This window comes from Microtus oregoni, unplaced genomic scaffold (assembly GCF_018167655.1).
Source record: "Microtus oregoni isolate MIOR12 unplaced genomic scaffold, Mior012 000049F_ref0000343, whole genome shotgun sequence".
NCBI lineage: Eukaryota > Metazoa > Chordata > Mammalia > Rodentia > Cricetidae > Microtus > Microtus oregoni.
Genome location: NW_024543223.1, coordinates 856,964 through 884,849, shown reverse-complemented (window position 1 = coordinate 884,849; position 27,886 = coordinate 856,964). Strand labels below are relative to the sequence as shown.

At 49.2% G+C, this 27,886-nt stretch overlaps 1 protein-coding gene across 2 annotated transcripts in view; it reads left to right on the top strand.

Annotated features, from left to right (window-relative positions):
• The window catches only part of LOC121436471 (zinc finger matrin-type protein 5), a 29,889-nt gene extending 2,018 nt beyond the window's left edge, over positions 1-27,871 (top strand). For both annotated transcript variants that reach the window (XM_041636409.1, XM_041636408.1), the window contains exons 2-6: positions 15,819-15,972; positions 19,568-19,630; positions 20,980-21,060; positions 22,558-22,669; positions 27,675-27,871. In XM_041636409.1, the coding sequence (XP_041492343.1) occupies positions 15,846-15,972; positions 19,568-19,630; positions 20,980-21,060; positions 22,558-22,669; positions 27,675-27,804 (513 nt within the window). In that variant the 5' untranslated portion in view covers positions 15,819-15,845 and the 3' untranslated portion in view covers positions 27,805-27,871. The remainder of the gene's footprint in view (positions 1-15,818; positions 15,973-19,567; positions 19,631-20,979; positions 21,061-22,557; positions 22,670-27,674) is intronic.
• Positions 27,872-27,886: the final 15 nt, after the last annotated feature.

Here is a 27,886-nt window from a genome sequence, read left to right as displayed (position 1 = left end):
AGGCTGCTTAGGGTTTGCTGATCACCTGCAAGAGACCTACAGCACACTTGGCTGAGTACAAGTTCAGAGGACAGGGAATCACTTTTACGTGGGATGAGTGCGATGGGTACAAGGAGTTAAAAGTGTGGCTCGTTTTATTTTATTTAATTTTTCTTAGTGTCATTTTTTTGGGGGGGTCTGATTATATTTTTATTAAAAACACATGTGAATCTTATAATTGAAAAAAAGCTTTTACAAAAAATTCTACTAGAAAAACTAAAAGAAGTGGCAGACACGCTCCCTCCTCCCCAGAGTCTGGCTAACTGGGGAGAGACTGCTGATAGCAGCCTTGCCTGTTTGTGTCATGGGCTGGATTTTGGGAGACTTACAATATAATCCTCCTGCCAGGCATCTGACATCATATTTATTAGCTTACTTCCCACGTTCTCTTCTAGAAGGTTCAGTGTGGCTGGCTTTATGTTGAGGTCTTTGATCCATTTGGACTTGAGTTTTGTGCATGGTGATAGATACGGGTCTATTTTCATTCTTCTACATGTTGATATCCAGTTATGCCAGCACCACTTGTTAAATATGCTTTCTTTTTTCCATTTGATATGTTTTGCTTCTTTATCAAAGATCAGGTGTTTGAAGATGTGTGGATTGATATCCGGGTCTTCTATTTGGTTCCATTGGTCCTCCTGACTGTTCGTATGCCAATCCTAGTGTCATTTTTAAACAGTTATTATTTTTATCTTACATGTGTGAGTGTTTTGCCTGAATGTATGTATGTTTGTGCTCCACATTTGTGCCTTGGATCCCCAGAATGGGATCATGGATAGTTGTGAGGTGCCGTGTGGGTACTGGAGACTGAATCCAGGTCTTCTGCAAGAGAAACAAGTGCTTTAACCACTGAGCCATCAGTCAAGCCACCTCCTTCTCCTCATTATTAATATTATTACTATTATTTATTATTATGGGAGACAGGGTTTCTCTGTGTAGCGTCCTGGAACTCACTCTGAAGACCAGGCTGGCTTTAAACTTACAGAAATCTGCCTGTCTCTGCCTCCTGAGTCCTGGGATTGAACAAATGTGCCACTATGTCCAGCCTTAATTTTATTCTCATGTTTTAGGGGACTGGAGAGATGGCTCAGTGGTTAAAAGCACTGGTTGCTCTTCCAGAGGACTTGGGCTCAGTTCTCAACATCCACATCCATATGGCTGTCTGTAACCTCAGTTCCAGGCAGGCAACATGACACCCCACTCAGACATAAACAACAGTAACCATAAAGTAAAATTTAAAAAAAAATAAAGTAAAACATTTAATTTTTTTTTAGTAACATGCTTAAATGCTGGGGTGGTGGCACATCCCTTTAATCCCAGGAATTAGGAGGTAGAAGAGGCAGATCTCTGTAAACTTGAGGCCAGCCTGAGCAATATAGCAAGTTCTAGGCCAACCAGGACTACATAGTAAGATCCTGTCTTGATTTTTAGCTGCCTGTTCTATAAAGAAAGTTCCAGGACAGCAAGTTCTACACAGGGAAACCCTGTCTCGAAAAACAAAACAAACAAACAAAACAATCTTTTCTATACAAGTTTTCTCTGGAACTTACTCTGTAGACCAGGCTGGCCTGTATTCAGAGATCTGCCTACCTCTACCTCCCAAATGTTGGGATTAAAGACGTGCGTCACCAGCCAGGCGGTAGTGGCGCACGCCTTTAATCCCAGCACTCGGGAGGCAGAGGCAGGCTGATCTCTGGGAGTTCGAGGCCAGCCTGGTCTACGAGAGCTAGTTCCAGGACAGGAACCAAAATGCTACGGAGAAACCCTGTCTCGAAAATCCAAAATAAATAAATAAATAAATAAATAAATACGTGCGCCACCACAGCCCAGCAAAAAAAAAATTTTTTTTAAAGTTTTTAATGTAATTGCTGAGCCAGGCATAGTGATGCTTACCTGTAATCCCAGCAGTCTGGGAGAAGAAGGCAGAAATATTGAAAATTTGAGACCAGCCCTAGACTATGAAGTGAGACTGTCTCAGTGGGCGAAAAAAATTCTTCAGTGCTCTACACAAAAACTTAGGGAAATAAGAAAAACGACCTTGACGTTTTTTTGATTAATGTTTGAACTCAGCTTGAACAAACTGAATTCCTCTAGACACTCAGCCCTCCTTTCAGCTTAATTACATCCCCTTGAACATGGAACTCCATTCATGATTTTAATATATTTGATTTTCTTTTTAGTACTTGGGATGCATAACCTAACAAGCTCAATTTCCCCAAGGATACTTAGTTACTAGCAAATTTAATTAATTAAGTTTATACTGAATTTAGATTTCTTACAAACAATTCAGTAGTTTTTAGAATTGCTTGTGCTAGGGATGGACTTCATAAACACATTTCCACACAAACTCATTATGTACTCTGGCCCTTTCCGATTATTCCCAAACATTCCCACACATAGTTTTGCTTCTACTTTCGTATCTTATATGCATTTGTGATTTTTATGTATCTGTATAAAATCCAGGATCTACAGATGGAATATGATAATTGTTTTTCTGAGTCTGACTCACTTCCCTTAATATGATGTTCTCCAGTTCATCCATTTTCCGTAAATGACATGATTTTGTTCCTTGTGGTTAGGTGCAATTCCATTGTATATATGTCCCATTTCCTTAATCATTTGTCTGTTGATGGACACCTAGGCTGACCCCAGAGTGTGGCTATGAACATGTGCAGGTGTCTGTGCTGTGTTGATCTGAGGCCTTCAGATATTACCCAAGGGTGGCCTGGCTGAGTGTATGCTAACTGTATGTTCGCTTTCTGAGGAGCCGTTGTACTGATTTCCACCGTGGTGCTGACAAACACCACACACCAGCAGTGCACAGGAAGGGTCCGCTCCCGAAGTACCCTCGCCAGCATTTGTCTTCCCCATTCTGAAGGGGTGAGATGGAGCTGGGAAGCATTTCTGTTGCTTTGAGAAAGGGTCTCTTCTCTGTGGGGGCGAGCTGACCCGGAACTCCCTGGGTAGACCAAATTGGCCTTGAACTCACAGTGACCCATCCACCTTGCTCAACCTCCCTGAGTGCTGGAATCAAAAGCATGCACCACCACACCCAGCTTACTATTTTTTAATTGAATTTTTTATATACTATGTATGTGTATATATGTTGTTGTTGCTGTTTTGTTTTTTTGAGATAGGGCTTCTCTGTGTGGCCCTGGCTGTTCTTTCTTTCTCTCTCTTTCTAGTTCAGTACTTTTTAAAAACTTAGAACAGTGACAACAAAATTACAGGCTCTGGAGCTGGGGATTTGTCGTGATATTTCATTTATATTTTAATAAGTAAAGCTTGCCTGAAGTTCAGAGAGTAAAACAGCTGCACTGGTCAGCCTTACAGACCAGGCAGTGGTAACACACATCTTTAATCCCAGTAGCCACACTAGTTTGCCATAGAAATCCCAGCCCTAGAGAGAATTATAAAATGGGAGGAGACAGCTCTCAGTCTCAGTCTTATTCTGAGATTCCTAGAGGCAGGATCACCATTTTTGGACTGAGGTAGAGGTAAGAGCCAGTGGCTGGCTGCTTTGCTTTTCTGGTCTTCAGGTTGAACCCAATATCTGTCTCTGGGTTTTTACTAATCATGCTACAGCGGTTAACTCAGTTGGTGGAATGCTTACTTAATACAAAGGTCTTGGGGTTGATCTTCAGCATGCTGTAACCTAGGAGTGAGTGAAACACACTTAACTACCTAATTCCAGCACTAGGAAGGTGGAGCCCCCCCCCCAAGTTCAACGTCATCCTCAACTGTGTGAAGGTTGAAACCAGTTTGAGCTACCTAAGACCATGCTATAACACAACACGCGTGCCCACACACACAACACACACTCACACACTAGGCTCTATCCCTCACACAATATAAGAATATAAAGAAAGAGGAGGTGGACCCTAAAATGACATTTTTTAGCACCTAGATTATTCTAACACAGTCGGAGTTTCTAATCATTCACTGCTAATCCATCAACCTAAAACCATAAATCTAATATCAATTACTGATGTAGTCTTGTATATCTGATATTTCAACCCTAGATTTTAAATCAGAATCTGTCAGATACTTTATCAATTTTTTATTTTAATGCTAAGAGTGCTTTCAAAGTGGGCTGTGGTGGTGCACACCTTTAATCCCTGCACTGGAGAAGCAGAGGCAGGCAGATCTATGTGAGTTTGAGGCCAGCCAGAGCTAACAGAAACACTGTCTTTTTTTAAAAAAAAAAAAAGAGTATACTTTTAAATACCCCATTACACAGGTGTGTGTGTTGTGTTTTGAGACATGGTCTGGCTGTGTAACCCAGGCTGGCCTGTGAAGTTGAGACACTCCTACCTCAAGTACCTGAATGCCGTGCTATAGAGATAGCTGTGCTCTGTGTCAGTTTAGGGCACTTCAGTGAGCTGGTGTTCATGCCAGTCTCATTGCTGGCTGGAACTCAAGTCCAGCAGCCTGTGTTAGTCAGAATGTTCCTATCAAGGCTGCCTTTAGGGTATAGGATAAAGTTTATTCCTCTGGGTTCTTTTCTTAGGGGTGGGGGTGTTATGGTTTTGGTCCCTTTAAGAGACAAGCCACACCCATTCCCCTCCCCATCCACTGAGGCAGGCTGATCTTCAGCTTCCGGCCTGAGCTCATTCTCTTTTCCATCTTCCTCTCGGAGAGGCAGCTTCGCTTCTGCCTCTCTCCCCACTTCTCTGCTTCCCCCCTTCCCCCTTCTCTGTCTCTTTCTCCTCTTCTCTCTCTCTCTCTCTCCCCCCCTCTCTCTCTGCCCCCCCTTCACCCTTCCTCCTCCATAACCCCCTGAATAAACATTCAACCTCACCCTGCATGTCATGTCTATCCATGTTTCTGTCTTCTGCCCCCCCCCCCCCCCCCCCCCCCCCCCCCCGCCATGTGTCTCCCTGCCTGGAGCCAGCCATTGCTCGGGGACCAGCAGCCTACTCTGCCTGGGGCCCACTGCCTGCTGCCACATGTTCAGCCACCACTGCTCTGGGACCAGCAGCTGTCTCTGCCTGGGACTGGCTGCTCCCAGGGCCCACTGTCTGCCACCACATGGCCCGCCACCACTGCTCTGAGACCAGCAGCTGCCTCTGCCTGGGGCCCACTGTCTGCTGCCACATGGCCCGCCACCACCACCGCTTGAGCCGCCGCTCTGGGACTGGCAGCCATTTCTGCCTACTGCTCTGAGACCAGCAGCTGCCTCTGCCTGGGACTGGCTGCTCCCAGGGCCCGCTGTCTGCCGCCACATGGCCTGCCACCACCATTTGGGACCTACAGCATTTCTGCTGCCTACTGCTGCGGGGGATCTTGTAGCATTTTTTAAAAAAGAACAACGGGGGAATCTAGACTGATTGGTTAAAATACAGATCTCTAGGTCACTTTCCAAATCTGCTAAGTCAGAATTTTGAGACTTGGACCAGGACACATTTTTGGTGATGAACCAAAGCCACACTGTCCTGACCAGGTGCTTTCCTGTTGCACCCCATTTTGCCCCAGGAGGCTAGTTCTGTCTTTCATTCTTTGTGTGTGTGTCTGTGTACATGTGCACGTGTGGTGTATGTATGAGTTCATGGCAAGGTACAGCTGTGAAGGCCAGAGGACAGCTTTGGAGTCCATATTCTCCCTTAGTGTGGGTTCTGGTGATTTGAAGTCTGAAATTACCTTTAACCCGGTCAGCCAGCTCCCCAGTTCAAGACTTCCTTTTCTCTGTCTCTGTCTCTCTGTCTATGTCTCTCTCTCTCTCTCTTTTGTTTTTCAAAACAGGGTTTCTCTGTAGCTTTGGAGCCTGTCCTGGAACTAGCTCTTGGAGACCAGGCTGGCCTCGAACTCACAGAGATCCGCCTGCCTCTGCCTCCCAAGTGCTAGGATTAAAGGCGTGCGCCACCACCGCCCGGCTGAGACTTCATTTTCAGCAGGGCTCTCACGTAGGAGCCGTAGCCATGTTGCATAGGGCTGATTTTAGGAGGGCTGCTATGATGCATGATGCAGGCCAGCAGCATCAGGGGCCTTGGCTACGAGTGAGGACGTGAGGTCTGGCTTGATGACAGGAAGGAGGAGGAGGCAGACATGGTTTGGAGTCCAGTATTTAGTTCAGGAGGCTCCTTCAGACTGTTTTTGTCTCTCCTGTGGAAACTGCGGCCTCCTGAGACCTGTAACCATCTGATGAGAAACTGTCTGCAGCTGTGGGCCAGCACCCAGAACCAGGTGCAGCCCACCTCACGTGGGGTTGCTAGGCCGGTCTGCTTAGAACCAGGGTCTCCTTGGTGCTCACTCAGTGGGAACTGAAGGAAATATTTATTCTGTCCTTTTCAACTTCCACCCAGGTTGATTTATCCAGGTGAACAAAGTCCTTGGAACCATCCTGGTAGTCTCCTAAGGGGGAAAGAGTAAAATTTATCCTTTTCTGACAGATTTAAACCCAGAGTCTCAAATGTGCCAAGTAAATGCTCTACTACTGAGCCACATCTCAGTTCATACTTACTAGTTTTAAAAAAAAAATTTGTGTATGTGTGTATATGAATGTTTAATCTTTGTGTGTGTGCACCACGTATGTGTGTGGTGCCAGTGGAGGTCAAAAGAGGACATTGAATCCTCTGGACCTGTAGATAGGGATTGAGTCTCTCACAACATGTGGGGGCTGAGGACTGGACACTGGTCCTCTGTAAGAGCACTGAGCACTGTCAACCACTGAGCCTTCTCTTCACTCCCTTTGGGGGGCAGGGTCTCACTATGTAACCATGACTGGCCTAGAAATTGCAATGTAGACCAGTCTGGGCTCAAACTCACAAAGGTCTGCCTGTACCTTCAGTGTGCTGGGAATAAAAGCATGAGACACCAGTCTGTTCAGTCCCTACTTTTTGAAGGGAATATTTTTGGTTTTATAGGTTTTCAAATAATCTACATTAAATATAGAACTTCTTATAAGAATAACAAAATGCAAAGTGAAATAAAGTACATGTAATTCCTGAACCAGGAATAGCCACAGTAAATGCTCTATGTCAGTTCTAGTCTTTATGTTCTTTATGTGTGTAGTGGAGGAAGATTTATTTTCTTAAAGATTTATTTAGCTGGGTGGTGGTGGTGAACGCCTTAATCACAGCACTTAGGAGGCAGAGGCAGGTGGATTTTTGTGAGTTCCAGGCCAGCCTGGTCTACAAGAGCTAGTTCCAAGACAGCTAGGACTGTTTTGCAGAGAAACCCTGTCTCGAAAAACAAACAACAACAACAACAACAAAAAAAAAAGTTTATTTAGCTGAGTGGCAGTGGCACACACCTTTAATCCTAATACTCAGGAGACAGGACAGGATCTCTGAGATCAAGGCCAGCCTGGTCTACAGAGTGAGTTACAGGACAGCCAGAGCTATACAGAGAAACCCTGTCTCGGAAAACAAAATACACACAACAGAGAAGCAAAAGATTTATTTTTATGTACGTTGGTGTTTCACCTGCATGTATGTCTGTGTGAGGGTGTCAGATCCAGAGGGTGTCAACTAGAGTTGTAGACAGTTGTGAGCTGCTATGTAAGTGCTGGGAATTGAACCTGGGTACTCTGGATGAACAGCCAATGTTCTTAACTGCTGAGCCATCCCTCCAGCCAGGAGGAAGATTCTTTTGCTTTGAGAAATGGTATTCTGTTGTGTATGGTTGTAATGATAAACCATTTTCCACTTAAAATTAAGAGCAGCTGTTCAAGAATTTCCTTTGACTTTACTTGTACTTTTGCTGTTTGTGTGTTTGAGACAAGGTCGTGTGTGTGTCCCAGGCTGGCCACAAATTCATTTTGTAGCCAAGGCCAGCTTTAAACTGTTCCTCTTGTCTCACCTACTATGGCTGGGACTACTTGCATGACTCACCACACTTAGCCTTTCTAGGGCTTTTTTGTCTAAAGTGGTCTTGCTGTTGCTCAGTCTGGCCTTTAATCCTGGGATCAAGTGACTCTTACCTCCAGTCACCTGCCAAATAGTTTAGTGACTGTGGTACCAGCCTTTAACTGTGGCTCACATCCTGTTCCTGCTCTCCCAACAGTGCTCTCTGTGTGGACTGTTTGCAGACCGAAATGAGGGTTGTGGTAGAACTAACACACCAGGCTTTGTGGACTATGCTGTTGAGCTCCCACCCCACCCCACATGGAACTCTGAGCAGCTTGCCTGGCGTGTAGCTAGCAGTGGCTACCACCAGCTGCACCTGGTGTTGCACAGTTAGATTTTAGTGTTCACAGTCACAAAATATGCCTGGGAAGCCAGATGTGGCTCACACCTTCAATCCCAGCACGCAGGCAGAGGCAGATCTCCGTGAGTTCCAGACCAGCCAGGGCTACATTGTGAAAGCCTGTTTCAAAACAAAAACTGCCTACACTCATGTGACCAAAAGTGCCTCAGAGTTCAGATTTTTAATCTGAAAGGATGAGTTTGACTTTCTGACCATCATGAAGTTTCAAATTTTGAGCATTTTTGGGTTTTCACATTAGGTCATTCAACTGTGTCCTATGACTTTGTGACCTTCTGTGTCTTTCTTGGAGGAGTTCCCTGTCCCAATGGGGTTCTGGGGCACAAAGCTTGACAATCTGCAGTGGCAGATCTGTCAGCCAGCCCGAGCACATACCTAGTGGTCCTTGTGAGAGCAGACACTGGGTTTTCTGGTGAACAGAGAGGTGAATACATGAATGGGGAATACGGTGCCTTAGAGTTGTGTGTGTGGAGGAGGGGCTTCGGTGATGCAGCTCAGAAATGTGTGCACCTGTGGCGATCACAGATTGTTAAATGCTTTTTGTTGTTGGTTTGGTTTGGGTTTTTTTGTTATTAAGACCAGGCTGGCCTGGAATTCTCTAGTAGACCAGACTGTCCTTGACCTTACAGATCACCTGCCTCTACCCCCCAGTATGGGATTAAAGGTGTGCACTACAGCACCCAGCTGTTAGATGGTCTCTGAAATTCATGTATTCCACTCCATTGTCTTTGGTGCATAATAAATCACCCCCCTCAAAAACCAAAACTTGGTGACTTAAATCAATATTTTTGTTTTGTTTTGTTTTTTGAGACAAGGTCTTACACTGTTTGGCCTTGAACTTACTAAGTAGACTAGACTGGCTTTGAACTCCCCGTGATCCACCTGCCTTTGTCTCCAGCATGTGCTGCCAACAAACATTTATTATTTTATTATCATCTCACGTTATTTTTGAGGGTCAGGAATTTGGTCGGGGCTTAACTGGATGATTCTAGTCAGACTGTCAGCCAGAGTATAGTCATCTGAGATTGGCCTGGGCTGGAAGGAGGCATCTAGGAGTGGGGAAGTGGGGTGTCAGGGTCTCAGCCCCTGACCATGTGGGCTTTACCATCAACACTGTTGACTCTGGTGGCTAGCTACCCACAGACTGGAGTGACTGACTAGAGAGAGAGCCAAGTTGAGTTGTAACTTGTCCTTGGAAGTAGCATGTCTCTTCTTGGTCATATAGATCAACCCTGACACAGTTTGAGAAGGAACTGTACCAGGAGGAAGAATCACTGGGTGTAGGGGCTGGCCGCTCCTTCCACAATGGGTACCATTGGTGTGCCAAGTGCTCAGCATATGTTACAGGTCAGAAGTGTCTTGGAAAACCTCCCAGATGAAGTTACAGAGGGAAATTTATAGCCATGGGCAGTAGGGACTTGAGTTCAGACCTGGGTCGAGGGCTTGCAGGTGCTTCTCAATTGGTGCTTCATTTTGGACTAACCAATGGGCTTCTGATGCCCAGTATCCTATGTGTTTCAGCATTTGGTATTTTAAGTACAGTTCCTATGGAAGGTGTGTAACCACCTTAAGTTAGGAACTCGGTACTTAGGAAGAACTAGCTTTCAGGGGTCGGTCCACGCAGCCCCTGCTCTCCACTTCAGCATCATCTACCACCCTAGACTGTTACTCTGAGGACTTGGGAGCAGCACCTGCTTAGATCCTGGCCCTGACCCAGACTACCCAATTAGGCCCTCAACAGCTTTAGCTTGCTGGGAATGAGGTGATGCAGTTCATCCAGAGTGGCTAGCAGGCAAGCAGTTCTGAGGACTGGACGAGACAGTGTTTGCAGTGCAGCCTTGCAGCACCTGTAAGTGCTCCTGTATACAAGGCCCACCTGCATTTCCTTGGCACTTCCTTTGGAGCAGGGTCCGGAGCAGGCAGCTTTGGACCACCACCACAGACCAGTTCTGATGCCATCAATTCCCAGCGGCAAACATGGCACTGGGACCCTGCTGTGCTATTTGTGGGCATGTGATAAAGCTGGGCTTTACTGTTTACCTGGGTCCGATGGTGACATAATTAGAAGAAATGGCAGGTGAGCGTGAGGGCAGCGTGTGGTGAGCACAAGTCCAGGGTAATTGCAGCCACGTTCCAGCTCCTGGTCAGGCCAAGCTGTGGCTTATTTTAGCCCTGTGCCAAAGATGCACACAGTGGGAGGAACGATTCTGATGAAGTGCGAATGTCTGCCCTGCTCCGGGATGCTTTGGCTGTGGAGCCTCCAGCACAGCATGGCTCAATATTACTAGCCTTTAGGATAAGACCGTGTTATCACGAGCGATAATTGTTGCCGTTATTGTTAACTCTGCCAGCTGTGAGCAGGTGAGGTGTACTGAGGAGCTGCTCCTCATGTTGCACCTCAAAAGGACCTCTGTGAAAGTGAAATAAGAATGAAATGGAGGCCGCCAGTGGTGGCCCACACCTTTAATCCCAGCACTCGGGAGGCAGAGACAGGTAAATCTCAGAATTCGAGGCCAGCCTGGTCTGCAAGAGCTGGTTCCACAACAACCAGGGCAAACACAGAGAAACACAGAAAAACCCAAAAAAGAGGGTGGGAGTCTGGGGATCTGTAGCTCAGTGAAGGGCACTTGCTGAGTATACACAAGGCTCCGTTCAATCTCCAAACTGGAGAGGTGGCTCAACCATTAAGAGTACTAACTGTTCTTCCAGAGGACCCAGGTTAAGTTCCTAGCATCCGCATGGGGGCTCAAAGCCATCTATAACTCCAATTCCAGCACCCTCTTCTGGCCTCTGTGCGTACTGCACATGTGTGATACATATACACATATGCAGACAAAGCACTCATACAGGTAAGAATAAATTTTAAAAAACATTTCTAAAGAATGAAAGTGAGACACTAGCATACGTGAATCAAAGCTGGAGCTGTTTCCCTTACCCCCTCCCCCGTCTCTTTTCTTCCCTCTTGTACCTCTATGGTAGAGGGTGCTCATTGAGCCTGTAAGGTCATCAGGTGCAGTGAGACAGCTAGGACAGGGTAAGTTCCATGGGCAGCAGCTACACAGCAGAACAGCTCTGCAAGAGTCAGATATCCTGTGTGAGAGGCCTGCCTGCTTGGCTTTTCCAAAAAGGGCCTGTGAGGAAATGGCATCCAGCAAGGTGGAGGGAGGGTTTGGCTCTGCAAGCCACTCATTTATTCTGCAGGCAGTGTGTTCCTGGCAGTTGGTGGGCTAGACAGAGTTTTGCCTCAAGGCCTGTGTTCTGGAAGGGGAAGGAGACCCACAAGAGAATAAGCCTTCATGTGAAGTGGGATATCAGGGTCCTGAGGCATTGTTTGACTACAGTTTTCAAAGGGTGGCTGGAATGGTGGTGCACAATTAATCTCAGCACTCAGGAGGCAGAGGCAGGCAAATCTCTGAATTAGAGGCTAACCTGGACTACAGAATATACAGAGTATATTCCAGGACAACCAGAGCTACACAGAGAAACCATGTCTCAAAACAGAAATAAAGTACTGCATATGTATATTTTTTCTTGTCATTATTCCCTATACAATACAAGAAAACAACTGATTCCATAACATTTACATATACTAGATATTATAAATACTCGAGATGACATAAAATAGACAAGAGGCTGTGTGTGGGTTAGATGGAAATTCTGTGACATTTTATATAAAGGATGAGCTGGGGAAGGTGATATTCATGAGGGTCCTGGAACCCATCCCTTGTGGATGCTGAAGAGTCATTGTGCTGTGAGCTGTGAGACCTGGTTTATAGCTACGGGCACACTCAGTACTTGAAATCACTTAGCAGAGGGCATTGGGATTAGAATCTGCTGTGTGGTCCCAGAAGACCTAAGTCTGACTAGCTTAAGCATTGTTCTCTGGCCATGAATAACCAGCCCTGGCATCTGAAGCTTTGGAGAGCCAGCAGATAGTGTTATAGCCATGGACCTGGTTCCTGGGAGTGGGTTGGTGGTACCACCTGTGTTCTTGGTGGGGCGTGGGGGCTGGATCACTCTGTTCCTGACAGGGCCTAGCTCACACTGCTGAAGATGAGGATGAATCATGGCGGAGAAGGTCAGCTTAGTCAGCACCCCACGCTGCTGTCTGGGCCCAGTGCATAGACACTCCAGCTGTCTCCCTTCTGCCAACTCAGGGTCAAGGAGCACAGCGGTACAGGGTGTGCTTTGTGCCAGGATGCCTGGCTGTGGCATGAATGATTCTGTTTACAGTGTGGCAAGATGCTGTAGCTGGCTCACAGGTTCTGTAGGCTGTCCCTAAATATGTGCCCTAGCCCTTAGTGGGAGGCAGCTGGATCAGGTGCCTAGAATGTCTTGTCTGACCTTGTTTAGGCCAGCTCCTGCCAAGGCATGGCTTCCTTTGAGCACCTGGCTATGAGGTAAAAAGCTCTGAGCCTCTTCTGTTGTCCCTGGGCAGTGCAGGCTGTGGAGCCATCATGCAGTGTGGGAATCAGTCTGGCCTGTGGTGCAGAGGGTCCAGTCCCTCCTCTGCCTTTAGTGCTGTGGACTTTGGAAGCTCTGTGGTCCTCTCTTAGACTCACTTGTCTTATCTGCAGTGTAAATTGGCTATTTCCAGGGCTCACTTGAACACTGGCATCCAGTTTCAGCACCCTGTACTAACAGCCATCAGTAAGCTAAATGCTGATAGCTAGGGTTTCCTGAGGACCTCGGTGGGCCTGGTGCTGTGTTCAGTGAAGACACGAATGCTCTGATGCTCACCGCCATCCATGGCCACTCTGACATCCCTGCTTTCGTAAGGAACAGTCAGAATCAAATCACTGCTCAGACCAAAGTTAGAAAGCAGTCCCCAAGCCGGGCGGTGGTGGCGCACACCTTTAATCCCAGCACTTGGGAGGCAGAGGCAGGTGGATATCCGTGAGTTTGAGGTCAGACTGTCTACAGAGCGAGTTCCAGGACTGGCTCCATAGCTAACTACTAAGAAACTCTATCTTAAAAAAAAAAAAAAAATACAGCCCCTCTGGGGCTTATTTGGTTTCTGGTGTGGCTGAGCAGGCAGTCAGAGAGGCGTGTGGCCTTGATTTCCTAGTGGGCTAGTGTTTGCAGTGGTGTGAATAGAGGCTTCCCTGTTCTGAAACCTGTTCTATGGCCAGGGCACCCCATAGTACCTCTCTGATCCTCAGCCTTCTCTCTCATTCCTAAGTAGGTTTCAATATGTACATTTGGGGCTTCAAAGGGGCCAGCATGGTACTGGGGGTGAGTGAAAAGTCAGTACGTTTGTTGGAGACTGAAGTGGTTAGTAGTGCAGACAGCCCATCCGGGTAATGTGGCCTTGCCTGAGTGACTTTGTTTCTTGGGGTCTCAGTGCCCTTCTCCTGAAGTCTCATGGGCATCCATTGCAGGTCATGCGAGGCTTTGTGGGACGATGCATGCAAAACTCTCAGCCAGTGTATGACATGCTCAGAACCGCAGCTCCAATGCTTCCTGAGCACTTGCTTGATGCTGAACATGAAGTTTCCGTTCATAGCCATTTTATTTGTGGTGCTAGGGACTGAGCCCATTGCACACGAGTGCTGAGCAAGTGCTTTGCCGCTGAACTGTAGCCTGGCCTTAATATGTAAGTTTGTGTCGGCGACCATTCAGATCCACTGCCTCATATTCACACAGGAAATTGTAGGTGTCAAGAAGGGACAGTGACTTGCACAAGGTCACACGGCTGGCTTCTCTGTGCTCTGGTTTTGTCCACCTCCTTCTGTTGCAGAGCCAGAGCCACTGGTTCTTCTGTTCATGTCAGTCTCCCAGGGGGATACCTTCCTCCGCCCCTCCTTTTCCCATTACTCTCCACAGCCAGCAGCTCCTTGGAGCTTCAAGCTCTGTGAATGGCTTGGTTAAGCACTCGGCCGTTAAGCGTTCATCTCTTACAATTTCAATCCAATTCCTATAAGTTTATTGGCAAGACGGGGTGCATTAGAGCTGCCAAATTTAATAGATCAAGTCCTCGTGTCTGGGATGCAGTTTCTTGGAAGTAATGGGAGAAGAGAGGTTTTATACGTTTTCATTTGGAATGACTAGCTGTTCCTGATCCCATTACAGCCCCTGACTTAATGGCTGCCATCCCTGTCTGCACCAGGAGTAACTTTCCCCATCAGCCTGCTTAGTGCCTGAACCATCCAGGGCAACTGTGTCTCTCCTTCTCTCTCAGTCCCTTCTTCCTGAGCTGTGTTCCCCCATCTGTTTGCTCTGTGGATTGAGTCCCAGAGTCAGCCTAGTTTGCCAGGTGCATGGCAGTCTGCGGCTTTGACTACTTCAGGCAGCTACCTTGTAACCTCGGGAAGTCATTTCCATCTTCCTCTGGGCCTCAGGAGCCTCTTTTGTCATGGGAGGGGTTGCTCTGACTTGGTCTTTGCAGTCTTTCTTGAAAACTCCCAGTGGGCTACAAGATGCAGGACTTGTCCACCTTGGGCTGCAGGCTCCTGGCGTGGGAATGGTGGCGAGGGAACTGTTGTTGAAGGGCCTTAAGAACTTGAGTACTCTCGTTTCCGTCTGAGGCTGGGGAGCTCTCCCAAGCTGCAGTAGTAGTCTCCTTAGGAAGCTGCTGGCACCTGCTGTGGAGCTCGCTGCCTTCCCTGAGCACTAAGCTGGCTGTAGGAGGGGGGACCCTTGGCAACAGAATTTTTAGGGGACCTGTATTTGCTTTTGCTTCCCAGCTGTATGACATTAGGCAAATTACTTCCTCCCTCTGAACCCCAGTTGTCCCAAAGGGAATGCGGTGATTCATTGATTTATTCTGCAAATGCTTGATTGCCTACCTACTCTGTTCAAGTATCATTTAGGTGCTGGGGCACCTAAGAGACAGCAGAATAGACTTGCCTTCTTGGGTTTACATTCTTGCTGGAAAAGAAAGACAGTGACATAACAAGTAATTATTGCTCTAAAGGAGGTAAGTGCTGTGAGGAAAAGGAAAGCAGCTCCTGTGTGTTCAGGTCCAGGGTCATGGCATTTGAGCAGAGATCAAAGGACTGAGTGAGCAAGTGTCACAAGTGTCTGACGGGCAGCATCCAGGTCAGCCGCAGCAAGTATAAGCGCAGGAAGGCGACCACATGCCTGATGTGTGAGGAGCAGAGAGGACACAGGAGGTTGGGGTCCGGACAGAGGCTAGCCAGAGGGCTTAAGGTGATTGTCCTCCAGTCTATCCACTCCTAGAGTTACCTAAAAGCTTAAAAAAGATACACCTCCAGCCGGGTGTGGTGGTGCACGCCTTTGATCCCAGCACTTGGGAGGCAGAGGCAGTTGGAACTCTGTGAGTTCAAGGCCAGCCTGGTCTACAGAGCGAGTTCTGGGACAGCCTGGGTGGTTTTTTAGAGAGACCCTGTCTTGAAAAAACAAAATAGATAAATAAATAAATATAAAGAAGTTGTAGCTCAGCCAGTGTTCGAGACTGTAGAGCAGAAGTGTAAGTCCTCTGGAGTGAGGTCTGCCACCCCTAACTGTCATCCGAGAAACTCCCCAGGAAGCAAGGCCCCAAGCTGCTGTGCTTAGTGAGCGCACGTGATCTGTTCTTCAACTGTCTGACCAATGCTTTGTTGGCTCTGCAGGGGCCCTAGCATTTGGTGGAGGTGGCCATGGGGAAGCGATACTTCTGTGATTACTGTGACCGCTCCTTCCAGGACAACCTCCACAATCGGAAGAAGCACCTAAATGGGCTGCAGCACCTCAAGGCCAAGAAGGTGTGGTACGACATGTTCCGAGGTGGGTGCTCGTGGCTCAGTGACTGGGCCTCTTTAGGGACAGACTGCAGTGGTCTCTTTTTTTTAAATATTTATTTTTATTGTATATATGTTAGTATTTGCCTGCACATATGTAAGTACAGAAGGTCAGAAGAAGGTATCAGATGTCCTGCAGTGGAGTTAAGGGTGGTCGTGAAGCACCATGTAGGTGCTATAAATTGAACCCAGGTCCTCTTCTGCTCTTTTTTTAATTGCATGTGGGATGTGTGTGTGCGTGTGTGTATTTGCCCAGTGTGAATGTATGTGGAGGTCAGAGGACAGCTTTTGGGGATAACACAATAAATAACACCTTTATTTCAAGCACTCCGGAGGCAGAGGCAGGTGAGTCTCTAGGAGTTTGAGCAAGGCCAGCCTGGTCCACATAGTGAGTTCCAGGCTAGCCAGGCCCTGTGTCAAAAAAACCAACAAAGCCAAAGGCTGAGGCAATAACTCAGACGGATTGTGTGCCTAGCATGCAGAAGACTTTATATTTGATTCCCAGCATTGCAAAGGCAGTAAGGCAAAAACCGAGTAGAGAGATGGATAGGAGCTGTACTGAGCCAGCTGAAAGGTACAGTAGATTGGCATTGAGGCTACAGTGGACCAGGAGTCCCTGGACTGAGATGGGGTAGTATTGGTGCATTGAAGACTCTGGACAGAGCCCAGATTTGGGAAGCTAAAAACTTAGTGTTAGCAGCCAAGAAGACTTGAGAAGGGAAGCCATTTCTTTCTCTGAGTAACTCTGTACAATAGTGACTCGCAACCCTGACTACGCGTTAAGATTACCTAGGAACCTTTAAGGAAAAGATGATAGCTAAACTTAGTAACTTGGTGCTGTTACTTGGGAACCTGAAGCAAGACTATCTTGAGGGCAACAGTTTTGTGTTTTTTAGATTTTTTTAATTTACTTTTATTTTGTGTGCCTTGGTACTGTGTCTGCATGTCTGTCTGTATAAGAATTGGAGTTATAGACAGCCGCGAGCTGCCATGTGGGCGCTGGGAACTGAACCCTGGTCCTCTGGAAGAGCAGCCATTGCTCTTAACCACTGAGACATCTCTCCAGCCCCTTGCTTTATTTTTTTAAACAAGATCTTACTGTAGCACAGGAGACCTGGAACCTGGAACTCACTTTGTAGCCCAAGCTGGCCTTGACCTTGCAGCAATTCTCCTGCCTCAGCCTTCACAGGCACAAATCACCAAGCCAACCTGCACTACTATAATAGTTTATCTCAGTCAAAACAAAACATTGATCCCCTGACACAATCTCCAGATGCAGGTTGCGGGGGAGGGGTTTTGTTTGTTTGTTTAAAGACAGAGACTCACTGTGTAACCTGGTTGTCTGGAACTCACCACGTCAGGACCTCCTCCCGTCCCCAGGGCTAGGGAAGGTCATCTGGTGACAGGTTCAACACTTACCGCATTGACATCTGTGTAGACTAGAGCAGCTGTAGGACTGGGAGTACCAAATACTCAGCCTGGCACAGTGCCTGGTACACAGGAAGGATATGCTTAGTGAGTGTTTGAGAGATGAAGGGCTAAACTGAGCAAACAAGCATGGGGCAGCTGGGTATTTGGGACGGTAAAGCTTGAAGGATTGATACTTCAGGTCACATGTCATGCAGGGAAGCAGGGCCTCTCTGAGCAGAGCCTGGGTTCTGTTCACTTTCTCAGTCTGGCATCCTTCAGGGGCACTGAGGAATTTTTAGCAATTATTATGACTCTCCCTCTTGGAGAAATTAAAGCAGATCCTGGAAAAAGTGCATACCTATAATCCCAGCACTCAGGAAACTGAGGTAGGAGGATGAAGAGTTTAAGATGGCCAGGGCAATACAGTGAGTTCAAGGCCAGCCAGGGCTATTTAATGAGATCCTGCCCAAAGAGGAAAAATACAGGCAGAACCTGAGAATCACCCTTGGTGATGCAGGCCTATAATTCCAGCACACAGGAGGATGAAGCAGGAGGATAAGTTCAAGACCTGCTGAACTACAGAGACCCTGAGAGGAGTGGATTGATTGTCCATAGCTGCCCCATGCTTCTGAAGTGAGTGGGGTGGAGCGACACCAGCCAGAGCTGGACCCCTTGTCTGGGATCCAGGTTCGGCTTAGAAGGATCCTGAGAGGGTAGGCATTAGTGTCTGTAGTCCGAGCTGGAATGAATTCTCTGACAGCCAACTCCAGTCCCAGAGGACTGCCGGCCCCGCCAGCCACTGCTGCTCTGCAAGGAAGCATCCCCTCGGCGCTGGTCACTTACCCGGCCACATTGAAAGAGCAGGTTCGGTGCTACTACTTCCTGACCACATGCCCTGTCTCAGGCTCAGCCCCTGCCCCTACAGGATGGAGCTGTTCACATGGAGGAAGGACGCTTGGCAGTGCTCTCAAGTGCTGCCCAGATCCTGTGACTCTGAAGCACCAGCAGGATTGCGACCCACTTCTCAAAGGCTCCCCATCTGTTGTTCTGTGAAGCTTTCACAACAGCCCTGCCAAGTGGGAACTTTTCTTCCCATTACGTGGGGAAGAACAACCCTGGAAAGACAGCAGCTTCCTATGGCCACATACAGCTAGGGCTCAAGCTCAGGCCTTCCAGACTCAAGAGCCACGGCCTCTGGAAAGGTGTGGGTGAACGTCCAGTCCTTCTCCTCTTGTCTAGCATGCTGAGAAGAACCTCTGAGCTCGGGGTCACCTTCTCTACCTTACTCAGATTTCCTGTTTGTTTTGAAACAGTATCTGGCTACAAGGCCTAAGCTGGCCTTGAACTCTTACACTTGAACCGTCCTCCTGTGTCACCTTCCAAGTAGCGAGGGCTGTGGGTACTCACCTCCATGCCTCGTCCACTTGCAGATTCCTTTCCTGCTGAGAAGCACACAAATTCAAAACTGTATGATGAGCATAAAGAGAGGAGAAACGGGAAACCAGGGCTAAAATGAACACCTAGAATGATCACTCGGAAGTCCTGTACAGGGCAGTGGCTAGTGTGGCCAAGTACCCACCACTGGAACCAGGAAAATGAAAAGACTAGGAACCACAGTCTTGCTCCGGGAGCCTTCCCTGGCCCCTGGCAGGGATAGAAGGTGACAGTCCTGTGCATCAGGACTTTCTGGGAAGTTTTTCATGTTGAAATATCACATGCCACTTAATAACAGGGATACACTGTTGTGTGAACGTCACAGACTGGAACAACCATGATATCACTAGGCAGGAGATCACCGTTGGACATGTGGCCTGCCACGGAGCAGAACATCTGTGTGTGGTCTGTGACTTTACTCACAGACCTGCAGGGGTTAGGAAGATAGCGCACAGAGGTCCCCCACCCCCATCTAAACCCATTGGCAGACAACTGGAGCACCCCTAACCTCAGACTGCCTCGTAGCTTTAGCTAGTCCTGAGGGGTGTGAGGAGTGGAGGTCACCTCAGTTTGAATTCCTTTATCCACCATCTCTATCCACTGTGGCCCCCCTAGCTCACACCCCCTCCACCGGTGGAGAGCTCTCTTCTCTTCTTATGACTATATGCCACCAATGCCAGGCCCCTGAGGTTCCATCTCCGTTGCTGGAGTCATCTGAATCCAGACTTCTCTTCCAGATGCAGCTGCCATCTTGCTGGATGAACAGAACAAGAGACCTTGCAGGAAATTCCTGCTGACAGGTACGTGCTCAGCTCTGGTCCTTACAGACAAGCAGCATCTTGTCTGGCCTGCATGGCACCCGGTAGTGTCTCCTCCAGTCCCTGCCACCATCCTGAACCACTTTGTAGTTTTGGCTTTGACTGACTGGTCAGTTAAAGCATCTCCAGGAACTTGTTCTCACCTAAAGACCTTCAGGCGTAGGCTGTGGTTTTATTGACTTACTTAGAATAAGGAGCTCTGGGGAAAGTGAGCCAGGGAACACTACTGAGGTCATAGACCAGCTGGTTAGGTTAGCCAGGAAGCCTGATCTCCTGCATCTCCCTTCCCAGCTGGGAGAGGTAGAGACAGGGTGGGTTTAGCCATCCCAAGTTCAGGGTGCTCGGTGCTCAGGTGCTCGGTGCTCTCTTGAGTACTTAGTGAGTACATAAAAGTGAGTATAGAGCTGGGTGTGGTGTACTAGCCCAGCATGCTAGTACTTGGGCAGTGAAGGCAAGCCTGGCCAAGGCTGTGTAGAAAGCCCTGCATTTAGAAAAAAACCACACACACACAGGAGAGAGAGAGAGAGAGAGAGAGAGAGAGAGAGAGAGAGAAGTAAGGGATACAAAGACAGTTAAGGATAGGAAGTCAGACAATCCAGGAATACCTAGTTTCCATACCCATTCTTAGGCATATGTGCTCTGCTAAGGGTTTAGCCTTGAGCTTCCTGGCAATCAAAGCAAAGCTGAAAACCACAGGATTCACATAGCGCTGGGGAAGGCACTGCTGTGAGAGCAGGGAAGCTGTCTTAGGAGACAGTGCCGCCTGACAAGTGGCCAGCAGGCCTGCAGGTCAGGGTCCCCCACAGACTCACCTTGACATGCTTTGTGCTGCTGCTAGGTTGCTCTGCCGAGGATGCCACTGATCTATAATTTTGAAAGCCATGATTCAAATTTCTTGATTGATAATAGAAAGTCATCCAGACATTGACTTCTGCTTGGCAAAGCTGCCCCCAAGTTCTCTGAGGAGCAGGCAGAGCACCAGGTGGGGCCGCAGCGTGTGTGGTGAGCTGGTCTAGAGAGGAAGCATGAGCCTCTCAGGAATCCATGTGGTGCTCATTGAGCCCCATGGTCTGGACTGGTGAGGATGGCCTAACACTGGCAGGCTTCGGGGGAAACTCATGGATACTCCTTGCAAAGCATCAGGAATGGGCGTGATAGGCCAGGCTGGCACCTCAGGCCACTGAGTGTGAGCAGGACCAGAGAGTCTGGCTTTTTGTTCCAGGCTGGGGGTTGCTACTCTAGATCAAAAAATCCTGTCCCTAAAACTCAGAGTTTTAGTAAAAACTCCATAGAACCCTCCTGAGTGGAGAGTAACGGTCTTCCCATTGCAGGCCAGTGCGACTTTGGCTCCAACTGCAGATTTTCCCACATGTCAGAACGAGACCTGCAGGAACTGAGCATCCAGGTGGAGGGTACGTAGGGGTGAATCAGAATTGGGGGCTGGAGACGGGAGAGGTTCTAATAGCAGGAAACTGTTCTATGCCACCCCTCTTTCCCTTCCAGCATGTTCTATATGAATAAGCCTCTGATTGCCCAGGCTAATGGAGAGGCCCTGAGCTGCCCCATTGGGTGGACATCAAGAGCAGGGCTGTGTTCCTTGGGAATGAAGCACAGGTGACTTCTTCCCAGCACCCGAGGACATGCCCTCGGCTCACCTGCTAGTCTCTGTTGTTCCTGGATGCTCCCTCCCTCCAAATGCCCTCCTTCTCTACCTCTGCTCCTTCTTCCCTCCGCAGTCAGGAAACACGAGTCCCCACTCAGCACCAGCAGATGACAGAAGTCTGCAGAGAACACTTCCCTACTAGACTGGTGACACACCTGTAGTCTCAGACTTGGAAGGTGGAGACAGGATCAAGAGTTTAAGGTTGTCCTCCTGAACTTGAACTACATAGCTAGTTCAAGTCAGAATATACATGAGACCTGCCTCCCTCCCCAATAAGCCACTTTTTCTGTGCTCAGGTTCCCACAGCCTGGTGATTGTGGCTTCCATGAAAGCTGGCGTGTCTGCCTTTGGATTCTGCTGCTCGTTCCCATTACAGATCCTGGAAGTCCCACTTGGGTGATTGTCAGCATCCCCTGTAGCTCCTTACTGAACAGGTGGAGAAAATGAGCCAGCATCCAGGCAGAAGGACCTGCAGTCTGGCACCTCCGGGGTTTCCAGGAGCTTTCCCAGGGAGGAAGTGAGGCCACATGGGGCCAGCCGCACTGGACATGTACTCTCTGAACGGTTGGCTCACAGTGGAAGGAACACAGGCCACAGAGCCTGAGCAGGAGGCAATGTTTAGTGGAAAGAAAGATAAGGTGAGGCCTGGGGCAGCTGACAGTTTAAATGGCACTGGTTCTGTCACCGCCCCTTGGAACCTTGGAGACAGTAATGGTTGTGAAGATGAGTGAGATGACACCTGTGGAGTCAGTGTAGAGCCTGGTCCTGAGCGAGTTCATCTTTCCTAGCTCAAGCCCCATCCCACACTAGTGAGAGCCTCACACACACCAGCTTGTGTGAATTCTTTCCATTCATTGGAGAACCGAGGCTATTCCCTTGCCTGCAATCAGACTTGGCAGGTGCGAGCTGCGATTCAGCCCCATTCTACAGTCCACAGGGCCTCCTGCATCCCGGATTGAGACACCTTGAGAATTCAGCCCTGCGTTCATTGTCCTGCTTCTAGCTCCCCAAGGCTTGGAGACAGCAGTCATGTCTCACAGAGAGCAGAGCGAAGCTTACACCACTGAGTCACTGGGGACAGAGGAGCTGGATGAAGGAGACGGACCTTCTCCTGACCTGCTGGCTCACTTCCCCTGACAGACCAGTATGCCTACCCAGGGCTTGCCCAGGATAGCTGCTTTGTACAAGAGTGAGATTCAGGCCAGTGGGGGTGTGGCCTTACCCTTTGTCGTTCTGTCCCCAACAGAGGAGAGGCGGGCCAGAGAGTGGCCACTGGAGACCGCTGAGCTTCCTGAGGGTCACCTGGAGGACTGGCTGGAGAAGAGAGCCAAGAGGCTGAGCTCAGCCCCAAGTATCAGGTACAGGCCCCAGGGTTGTCCCTCCTCCTTTCTCATGGAAGTGTCTTGAGCCAATCTGACCATGAACCCCCACTACAGACCTTCCTGGAGGTGTGGCTCCACTGGGAGATCTTGGGTTCTCAAACCCCAGCTAGAGGGAGTTGCACTGGAGAATTGCCTGGTCCTTTGGCCCTTCTTTTAATAGCTCACCCCATATGGCTGAAGGAGAGGCTAGTGGCTCCACACCTGGCATGGCAAAAGGTCAGGGCCTGCCTGTGGCAGCTAAGCTCCCTATGTCCCTGGGGCTCAGTGTCCCCTGTAGGGCCCTGGAAGAAAGCAGAGCAAGGGGATGACAACAGGGTCATTGTCCCACTGCATCCCTGAGAACTCAGGATGCTCTGAAGTGGAAATCTCTCCCTTCTTATACAGGTACTAGCTGAGCCAGGCACTATTAGAGTGGCCGTGTGCTCCTCTCTTTGGAGTCAGTGCGGTCCACACTTTACCTCAGCAGACAGGGGCAGGAGCATCTGCAGCCAAGAGGTGACACAGCCAAAGGCAAGGCCACAGGCCCCTCCAGGTGTTAGAGGTAGAGGAGGAGGAAGGGATAAGGCTGGTTTGAGAGCTGGGTGGGACTTTGTACAGACGGCTTCTGATTTTTAGACCCTATGTATCGCTATGCTGTGGCCTCAAAGGACAGTGGCTTAGCTATGTTACAATGTTTGTCAGACATTCTGTGGGTGAAAACGAAAACGTCCCTCCAGGCTCTGCCATGGGGAAAGGCTGAGGGTTAGTATTGTGTTTAAAACTGTTGTTTTACATTTATTTGGGAGGAGGTGGTGTGCACGTGCACACACACACACACACACACACACACACACACACGCCACAGCATGCAGAAGGGAGTCAGGACAGCTCTTAGGAGGCAATTCTCTCCACCCTGTGGGTTCAGGTCTGCAGACTTGGTGGCAGAACCGTCACGCTGAGCTGTTCTCCAGCCCTGCTGTGCATTTTAAAATCACCTTTGTGCAGGGTGGTGGCGCCCACTTTATTCCAGCACTCGGAGGAGAGGCAGGCAGACCTCTGTGAGTTCGAGGCCAGCCTGGTCTGCAGGGCAAGTTCCAGGACAGCTAGGACTGCTATACAGAGAAACTTGTCTCAGAAAGCCCCCCCCAAAAAAATCACGTTTGTATTTTACCCCTCAAGAAAAAGTGGTTTAATTTTTATGTGTATGGATATTTCGCCTGTATACTTGTCTGCGTACCGTGTGTGTGCATTGCCTGTGGAGGCCAGAAGAGTTGAATCCTGGGAGCTGCAGTTTAGATGGTTGTGATAGGTGCTGGAGAACAAACCTGGGTCCTCTGCGAGAGCAGCCAGTACTCTTAACTGTTGAACCTCCTCTACAGCCCCATCTTACTTTCAGCTCAAACCTGTACCCCATTTTAGAAACATAGTATAGATAAAACTTAAATGGAATATGACACCCCTTTCTTCTGGACTCATTTGAAGGGATCGAGGCTCTTTCAACAGTGTCCAAGGGTCATGCTGGTCAGAAGCCCACAGGGTGCTCATTCTGAGCCCACCGTAAGTGTTCCTCTGAGCTTTCTGCTTGGTAACTGTGATGTAGTGGCTGCTTACTCCACTGTTCTTCCTTAGCAGTCCCCTTCCGTGTGAGTGACAGCCTGGGCACATTGGGGCGGTGAGAAGGGTTCAGGAAGACCCTGTCTCTGAACTTGAGTTAGTGGCAAGCAAGTAGAGACAGCATGCCCACAGTCCCTGCCTGAGTACAGACAGACAGACATGCCCAGAGTGGATACAGGAGCAGGGGATGATATGGGAACTGAGGATGAACAAGAAGCCCAAGTTGCCACTAGAGGTGGCGGCCACACGATGGCTCGGTTTGCTGTTCGCGGTGTGTCCTGTACATGGTCCCAGGCACTCAGAGCCTGGCACACACTTGGGCAACTCTGGAGTTTGCTCTTCCTGCTGCTTAGGCCCCGGCTCCTCTGTTAAGGTGTTCAGGACTGCCCAAGGACCACCACTTCAGGTGCCGGTCCGAAGTGACAATGGCAACGACTTGGTGGGGAAGTTGCCATCCTAGGTTCGTAGAAGTTCGAATCCTGATTCCTGGGCCACTCTCCTCCTAGCCACTTCCAGGGAATTGCTTTCCTCTTAGCTGCCTGTTGTCTCTTTCTGCCCAACCACTCACCCGAGGGTGCCAGGCAAGATGGCTTTTTTCCTGGGCAGAGACACTCATGCAGCCTCGAAAGGAGTTGATGAAAGGAAAGGTGATAGTTTACTCTGACATGTGTCCCCAGCATTGGGTTCTGCCTCTGCATCTCTGGACTCACCGTGGGTTTTCCTGTTCTATCTCACATCCCCGAAAGGAGCTGTGTGACAGCAGTGTTCCCTTAGCCCCTGACTGTCCTCTGCAGCCCTTGCAGCTCCACCAGTTTTGAAAGGTACCTTGGCCCCAGGCTCTACCCCATCTGAGACCCTGCGATGTCCATTGAGGTTGAGATATCTTCTTGGGACCCAGACTCAAAGGGACAGGGCCTGGGGACAGCACCTATTACCCATCTCTTAACCTTGCTTGGGTCATTGGGTGCTGCCTTCTCACCTCTTCTCCAGCAAAACCCTGCTCAGCCTGCAAGCTTTGGTAGAAATGATGATCAGGACATGGTGATTATTAAGATACATTTTGGGGATCAGGGACCCTAGCCTGAATGGCATCACCAAGGGCCCGCTGTAGGGACTCCTCCTTTCAGGATGTATACTCTCTTCCCTGGGGCACAGATGCCACCTGACTCACTCAGCACCACCCAGACCTGTGGGCTCTCCTTAATGGGGGACACAGGCTTCCCAAAGGCATAGACTGTTGGTGTCTGCTCATTTCCTCAGTCCTGACCCTGAGGGACTAGCCAAGAGCAGACAGCAGCGGCAGAAGGGAGCAACTGACCTCAGACCTCGGACGGACGCACAGACTAATCCCTGGCCCGCCAGGCAGTGCTGTCCGCTTCCTATTGTTGGCTCTTGTGATTGAGCCTTTATCCTTCTTAATCTCCCACGTGCACCCCTCTCTGGGCCAGCGCTCTGTCCTGCACATTCACCCCTGTAAGACTCTTTCCTTTTGATAAGGACCAGAGCTGGGGGCATGCCAGGCTCCTGCTGCTGCCCTTGTACACAGAGCGAGCGGGCCATGAAGAGCACTGCATACCTGTGACCCCTGTGCTCTGCAGGAGTGGGCTCTGAGGCAGGGTCCTGGCAGGGTGTCAGTGTCCACGAGTGGACATGAATGATGCCCTTTTGGGGGCCTCAGAGCAGGCAAGGCACTGGATGAGCCACTTTAAAGGAAAGGTCTGAGGCTTAGGGGCAGGAACTCCCCAGGACCACCCCTCCATGGGGGAACCCCACCATTGCTTTGGCCCCACAGGAATCCCTAGGTTGGCTGTTCTCTGAGATACTCCCTTCAGCAACTGTGGAGTTCTCTCCTACACCATCTTTACTGTGGTTGGTGGCCCAGCCCCGTCAGTCATGTCAGGGCTGCTTCCTGTACTTTCAGCAGGCAGCAAATCCTGAGCCAGGGTGTCCCTATCCTCCCAGTGTGAGTTCTGGAAGCTGCATTGGGACTCTCAGCATTGGGACTCTCAGCAAGACCTCCACGCTAGGCAGTACTGCAGTGGGTTTGGCCCTACAGACTGGATGGACATGGCCAAGCAAACCTTGAGGCGGTCCTCATAACCACCTTGGTCCTGAGTTGTCCTGACATCTCACTGGAGGCTCAGGTTCTTTTTTTTTTTTTTTAAATATTTATTTATTATGTATACAATAGTCTGTCTGTATGTATGCCTGCAGGCCAGAAGAGGGCACCAGACCCCATTACTGATGGGTGTGAGCCACCATGTGGTTGCTGGGAATTGAACTCAGGACCTTTGGAAGAGCAGGCAATGCTCTTAACCGCTGAGCCATCTCTCCAGCCCGAGGCTCAGGTTCTTTCTGCAGAGGGCTGGTTGCTAGGCACCTAAGGTGGTCAGGAGTTGCCAGGACCTCTCCTTTCCTGAGAGTTGAGGCAGAAGAAACTGAAGGGTTAGGTGACAGGGTGAACCGCCCCCTCCCACCGCTTGTTTTAAGGGCTTATGTGCTTGTAAAACTTTGCCATGTGGCTGACCGTTCACTGCCTTACCTGAATTCCGGGATTTCTCTAGACCGTGTGTCCTCTCATGACTGTGTCACTGGATGACCTCCTAGTGCCAGACCTGGGGCATAGACGCCATCCCTATCACTCGTCTCCAGCCTGAGACATCAGGCAGGTGGGCCTAGGTCTGCGGGGTCTGGGTAGGGAACAGGGGCAGGCTGCCTGTATGCTGCTCTGGGCCTGGATACTACAGGTTGCACCCAGGGATCCTCCCTAAGGATCACTCAGATGGGCTCTGACTTTAGGGAGGTGAATAGTAAGGAGAGTGAGTGGCATAAGCGGTAAGGCTTTTTTTTTAAAAATTGATTTTTTTTCTAGTTTCAAAGGCTTATGTACTGGTAAAAGTTTTGAGAAGTATAAAAAGGTTAAAACAAACCGCCCCCATCCATAACTACACCACTCAGAACCACTGTTAACATTTTCTGTGACTCCAGGGTTGTTTTTATGCATTTATATATGTTATATATTTTTAAACAAAAATAGTATCATGCTATATACATTATTTTATAAGCTTTTTTTCCTTACATAGTATATCTTTCCTCATCAGTGCATATAGGCCTTGATTTTTACACAGGCTGCATAGCATTCTCTGCTGTTGGCGTGCATATATGTTTAACTGGTCCCCACAGGTGGACGCTAAGAGTACTTCCATGTTGCCCAAAACCATTCCTGTCATTCAGTCTCTGCCTGGAGCCCCGTCTTGGACTCAGTTCTGAGAAGAGGTCGCTGGCTCTGAGCGTCTGCTTCCAGAAGGGCCTTGTAGGAGGTCACTGTTCCCACAGCCGGTGGGAGAGCAAGGTGGCTCCATTCTGACTCTGTCTTTCTTCTCTCTAGGGCGGAACCCATCAGAACCGCTGTCTTCCAGTACCCTGTGGGCTGGCCACCAATGCAGGAGCTGCCCCCATCCCTGCGGGCACCCCCTCCTGGAGGGTGGTCCCTACAGTCCAGAGTCCAGTGGGGCTGAGCCCTTCCCCCCTCCCCGCCTGACTTCTCCTGGTCACCAGTCACAGTAAAGACATTTGCTCAACCTATGAAGCGGGGCTGCC